This window comes from Sinocyclocheilus rhinocerous, unplaced genomic scaffold, assembly GCF_001515625.1.
Source record: "Sinocyclocheilus rhinocerous isolate Xijiao unplaced genomic scaffold, SAMN03320098_v1.1 scaffold46841, whole genome shotgun sequence".
In the NCBI taxonomy this organism is placed as follows: Eukaryota; Metazoa; Chordata; class Actinopteri; order Cypriniformes; family Cyprinidae; genus Sinocyclocheilus; species Sinocyclocheilus rhinocerous.
The window spans coordinates 1-1,098 of NW_015645497.1; the positions used below are offsets into that span (position 1 = coordinate 1).

A 1,098-nucleotide genomic window follows, 5' to 3' on the forward strand; every position below is an offset into this window, starting at 1 on the left:
GGGGGTCTGAATACTTTCCGTACCCACTGTATATATAGTATATCAATAATATTAAAATATCCCTGCTTAGAATACCTTACACTTTTTTATTTTAAAAAGACAACAAAAATGCTGTTGTACATTGTATGAGGCGTTTAAAGAAAGCTAAACGAGTGTCTTTATTGTCCACTAGTCTGTCTGAGAGGCACGAAGATCCCTGGTAAGTGTTTTCTGGTGGACATCGTGAAGAAGCGCTACCACACGGCCAGTGAAGACTGCATCGCCAAGGGAGGGATCCTTAGCACTCCGCTGTCTTCTGACGAAAACACGCGACTCTACGATTACATGCGCCAGAGCATCGGACCGGACGCTGAAATCTGACTGGGCATCAATGACATGCAGACGGAGGGCGTGTGGGTGGACCAGGCCGGCTCAAATATTCGCTACAAGAACTAGAAGCTCCCGCAGCCCGACGGCAGCAGCGCGGAGAACTGCGCTGTACTCTCCGGCTCTTCCGGCGGGAAGTGGCTGGATGAGAACTGTCGCGAGGAGAGAGCGTCCGTCTGCGAGTTCAACATCGTCTGAGATCATCGCGTTTGTTTGACCTTAGCTGTCCTTTTCATTGCACAATCCTACTTGCATTGCGTTTGCTCCGTAATTGTATATTTTTCTTTTGAGGAGAACAAAGATTGTCATTTTACTCCATAAAAATGTTCAGATACCAAAGCTGATCTATAATCAAAAACTGAACGCTGTAATAAATGACAAGTCTAGTTCATTTCTGGACAGTCTCCATAAGATCTAGCCAAAAACACAAACTAAACAAACACATTAAAGAAGCAGTTCACACAAAAATTAAAATTGACTGACCCTCAAGCCATCCAAACATCACAATAATAATCCACACTGGACTCCAGTCCATCAATTAAAGTGTTGTGAAGGTAAAAGCTGTGTGTTTGTGAGAAACAAATCCATCATTAAGCTGTTTTAATTTCGAACTGTTGCTTCTGGCTAAAATACATAATCCATAATAATGATACCTCCAGTGAAAAAGTCCATCCCCTGTTGTCCTCCCACATTAAAAACAAACCAACATATTTGATTAGAGTTGTTTTGGAC

General features: G+C 42.7%; 1 protein-coding gene across 1 annotated transcript; it reads left to right on the forward strand.

The window, feature by feature from the left end:
- Window positions 1–140: 140 nt before the first annotated feature.
- On the forward strand, window positions 141–821 carry LOC107706003 (tetranectin; the record flags this gene model as incomplete). The annotated part of the gene is given in 1 exon segment (XM_074560054.1): window positions 141–821. A coding segment is annotated over 1 exon segment (424 nt), but the record flags the coding sequence as incomplete, so codon positions are not given.
- Window positions 822–1,098: the final 277 nt, after the last annotated feature.